A 4,207-nucleotide genomic window follows, 5' to 3' on the forward strand; every position below is an offset into this window, starting at 1 on the left:
ACAAGTACAACAGAACAATGATTGGCTGAGCCCCTCCGAGGTCACAATTCACCACCAGCAGCCTTACAAAGGAAGCAATTGCTGTGTGGCCTCCTGGTGCAAAAGGACATCAAGGGATGAACCGAGCATCCACCCACCCCTGAGGAGCACAGAAGCACTAGGTGTCCAGGAGTCTCTGCATACTGGTCATCCCTGGGCTTTACATCCTTCGTGGGCCAGAGGTACCAGGCATCTTCCAAACAGCCCCTCGTTTCCTTTGAAATGGTGGATTATTACAAAGTCCTGGGACTGAAAAAAAGTGCCTCACAGGATGATGTTAAGAAATCCTACCACAAACTGGCACTAAAATGGCATCCTGATAAGAATCCCAACAACAAGGAGGAAGCTGAAAAGAAATTCAAAGCTGCCGCTGAGGCATACAAGGTTCTGTCTGACCCTCAGAAACGATCGCTCTATGACAAGTCTGTTAAGGAGAGCAGATCCCACAGAGCAAGAGGTTCCGCAGTGGGTGATAACGGCTTCTTTAATTCCCCTTGTGAATTCCATGATCTCAATATGTTTAGCGAAGCCTTTGGAGGGCTGAATCCCTCTGCACATGATTTCTGGGACCCCTTTGGTAGCCTGAGATACAATGATGAAAACTGGCACAGGAATAATGGAAGAGGAAGAAGGTCCAACCTGTTTTCTGATTTTATGGAGTCATTTATGCAATGGAATTCATTCAGCCCCAGCAAGCAGCCCAAATCCACCTTTGCTGAGGACAGAGATGGGCCACGTGTTTTCAGATCGGTGTTAACCATTACTAAAGTGATCAATGGCAAGAGGATCACCACCCGGAGAATCATCGAGCATGGGCAGGAGAGAACAGAAGTGGAAGAAGATGGGAAGCTGAAGTCTGTGACCACCAGAAATTGTAACAGCCCCCCTCACAAGCATTAGCTGCAAGCTGTGGTCTTGCTCTCATTGTTCAATGGATGTGATCTACTACAAGTAGCATTAATAAATGCTCATACATAAGTAACACAACCAATGCAGACCTCTCAGTGGTTGGGAACAAATACTTCACAGGAAAAGATTTGGAGTTATGCTAAACTAAGAAGTGGGACTCTACTAACCCTGTGTAAGGTGATAGCGCTTGCTCAGTAAACAGGTATAGTAGATTTATCTGAATGCAACCTTTCTGGTTTGCAAGAGTCCAAGCTGATATATCAAGACGAGACAGGGTGGTTGACGGACAGGTAAGAGAGCAATATGACAAGCTATAGGTCTCGTTCCCACTCCTTGAAATGCCAATCTTGAAGACTGCTAACTGGGAGAATAAAGAGTGGTGGGAACCTAATGCACAACTTGGAAGCTGAGTGACGAATACCCTACTCTGGTGTATAAGAAGATGCATTCTCATTGAAAAAGTTTCTGTGCACAGAGAAGAAGGTGGGGAGGTTGAATGGGACACGCAGAGCCTGGAGGAGAGGGGCTGGTGAAGGAAAAATCAAAGGCAGGAAGAAAATACCATTCCTCACACTGGAGCAGAAAATTCGGGCTTTCTTGAAAATGCCCAGTAAATTATGACCACAGACCCTGATGGAAGCACTGTGTAGCTTGGGGGCTGAAAGTGAGCAGGGAGAAGGTGAATTTGGCTCTTGGACAACCTCTGGTCCCTTTCTGCTTGGAGCCATTCAAACAAAAAAGAACTAAATTCAAACCATGAGCAAACAGATTCCAGGGGGCTGAGTTTAGCTCCCTCTTTGTGCGAAGCTGGATGTGAGGACTTAGATGGTGCTTTACCATCCTCATTGTCTCGCTCGCAGCTGCAAGAGCCAGTTCACAATGCATTTCTTGCACAGCCTGCCAGCATGCTGCTTTCGTCCTCCACTGAGCTAAGAACCCGCTCCCCACGTTTCCGCCCTCCCCTGTGCTGACATGAACCACTGAGCCTTGTTTTGTGCTTGGCCAGATCACCTTAGGCATTTAAACTCTTACATGCCTCTTATGTTCGGTCCCACGCTACATCCCCTCGAGTTTCCCAGCTTGCCCTGCCCACTGATGTCTCCCTGGAGACTGGAGCTAGCTTTCAGGGCCATTTCCACTCCAATCCAGATTGCAATTGCTGCCTGCGTTTGGGCAGGTCTTTGCATCTGTTTCCTCTGCTGTGAAATGGGAATAACAGACTCCCGTGCTTTGAAGGAGACTGGGAGGTGGTGAACCTCCTGAAGGCTCCATACATGAAGCAGTAAGTTGAATAAGCCAGAACACTGCCACCCTTTAATAAAATATTTTTACTTTTGAAAAGCAAAATGGAGCTTAAATGACCTTCCTTAGCAACTGATGCCATGCCCAGTGTGGGAAACCAGACCCAAACTGTATTTGTTATGCTCAGGGCTGTGAAGTCCCTGTGAATCCCTCTCCCAGTAGGAACAGGACACAGCACTGGGAGGCAAATAGCAGTCTGAGTGTAAGCTGGGTTCACAGAGGGAGGCCACCACTGATGGGAGCAGGGAAAGCCTTGGTGCAGGGACAAACCAGGTGCTCTGCTCCTCCACAGCTTGGGAACCATCAGCAGTCCTCAGTTTGGGACCCAGGATACAGAGATTCAAGGGGCTTGGTACAGAAAGATCATTTTGGTCAGCAGAAACACAAGTAAATATTTCTACTCATACTCTCTCTGTGGACACCACGTTCATGTGAGGTGGCTTCTTGAATTCACCTCATGCTACTTTGAGGAAGTCCAAGGTAAAAAACCAATAACAAACCAACAAGCCTCCCAAACTGCTCATTTTGGATTGGAGACTGAAATGGTCTTTGATCAAAACAACATGTTCTGAAATCTGGACCAGAGTTGGAATTCCCAGCTCCTCAACCCTTCCAGCTTGCTAGGGCTAAAACTTTGCTTCAGCCTCATCTCTAATGGGATATTTTTATGTCTGCACATCAATACTTCCTGAGCTGAGATCAAGATATGCAGGTCTACACACATCTTGGACCTGTCCTGCCTTGGGTCAGCAATTCTCTCTCTTGTATGGGTATCTAAGGCAGCATCTAAGAGCAAGTACTTCCTTTTCCCATCCCTGCATCAGAGCATTTCCATTGCTGCCTGCAGCAGCAGTGAGCTCCTCGGGCACCTCTGGCAGCTGCCTCTACCAAAACCTGCGGTTAGGAATATGGGAACATGGATAAGGAAGGGACCCAGCTCACCTGGTAAGCATCCAGTCCAGGAGGAGCTGCAGATCCTCTTCCACATCTCCCTGTGCGCTGCAGGCCACTAAACAATTTGCTGCCCTTCCTGAGATTAAAGAAACAAGACACCCATAAAGGTCTGGTGGGAGGAGAGCAGGTCAGACTGCGTCAGTAGAGTCCTGCACACTGCAAGAGCAAGAGGTGTGCCAGGAGTGCCCAAACCACCACGGAAACAGGTTGTGTCTTTGACAGAGAAATGAACAGACCCCAGCAAACCTTGCCTTGGAAGAAAACCCTTGTCTGTCCCCAGTCATGGGATCAGAGTGACACTGAGCTGCCAGTGGAACAGTAACACCTTCAAGGAGTTTTTGAAGCCGTTTCTCATGCCATTCAGAAGCTGCAGTGCCAGAGGAGGCAGCACCAGATGTCCAGCCACAGCACAGCCCAGGAGCCTTTGCCTCACCCAGCTCCAGCTCTCTGTTCCTCTTCCAGAAATGCATCTTCCCTCTAAAAGACCGTATCTGGGGACCTTGCCTGGTCTTTCAGGTGCGTTTATGGCTGGAGGTGCTTGCGTGTACTTGCACGTGTGGTCAATCCACCTACAAAGACCATAGGTACCAGTGGCAGAGCCTTTTGCTCAACTGCAGATGGAAACCAGCTCCTCGTCCTTCCAGCAACCATTGGACACAATGGGCTTATTTCAGGCACCAGCTCTGCTTGAACACATCACACTGGGGGACAGTTTGAAGCCTCCTGCTTGTCTGCAGCACCAAACCCAAGTGCGTGGAGAGGCTGAGGCATTATTTTATCAGCTGGCCCCACAACTACTTTAATGTGGGCTGAGGCTGTAAAACCAAAAACATACATAAAAGCATTTGGAATTACTTCATAAAATACTAAATCACAATATTAACCGACTGACCTTTGCTCTATACAGACCTGCTAATTTTAGCAATTACAGCCAACAACTTGAACATATCAAGTGGGCAACTGCTTAACAATAATGACATCTGCTTGGAAAATCAAATTATGT

General features: G+C 47.8%; 1 protein-coding gene across 1 annotated transcript; it reads left to right on the forward strand.

The window, feature by feature from the left end:
• Positions 1 to 261: 261 nt before the first annotated feature.
• DNAJB8 (DnaJ heat shock protein family (Hsp40) member B8) lies at positions 262 to 939 on the forward strand (the record flags this gene model as incomplete). The annotated part of the gene is made up of 1 exon (XM_080625172.1): positions 262 to 939. The coding sequence occupies one exon, from the start codon at positions 262 to 264 to the stop codon at positions 937 to 939; it is 678 nt and encodes a 225-aa protein (XP_080481298.1).
• Positions 940 to 4,207: the final 3,268 nt, after the last annotated feature.

The sequence above is a fragment of the Psittacula echo genome (genome assembly GCF_963264785.1).
Source record: "Psittacula echo genome assembly, chromosome: 9".
NCBI lineage: Eukaryota > Metazoa > Chordata > Aves > Psittaciformes > Psittacidae > Psittacula > Psittacula echo.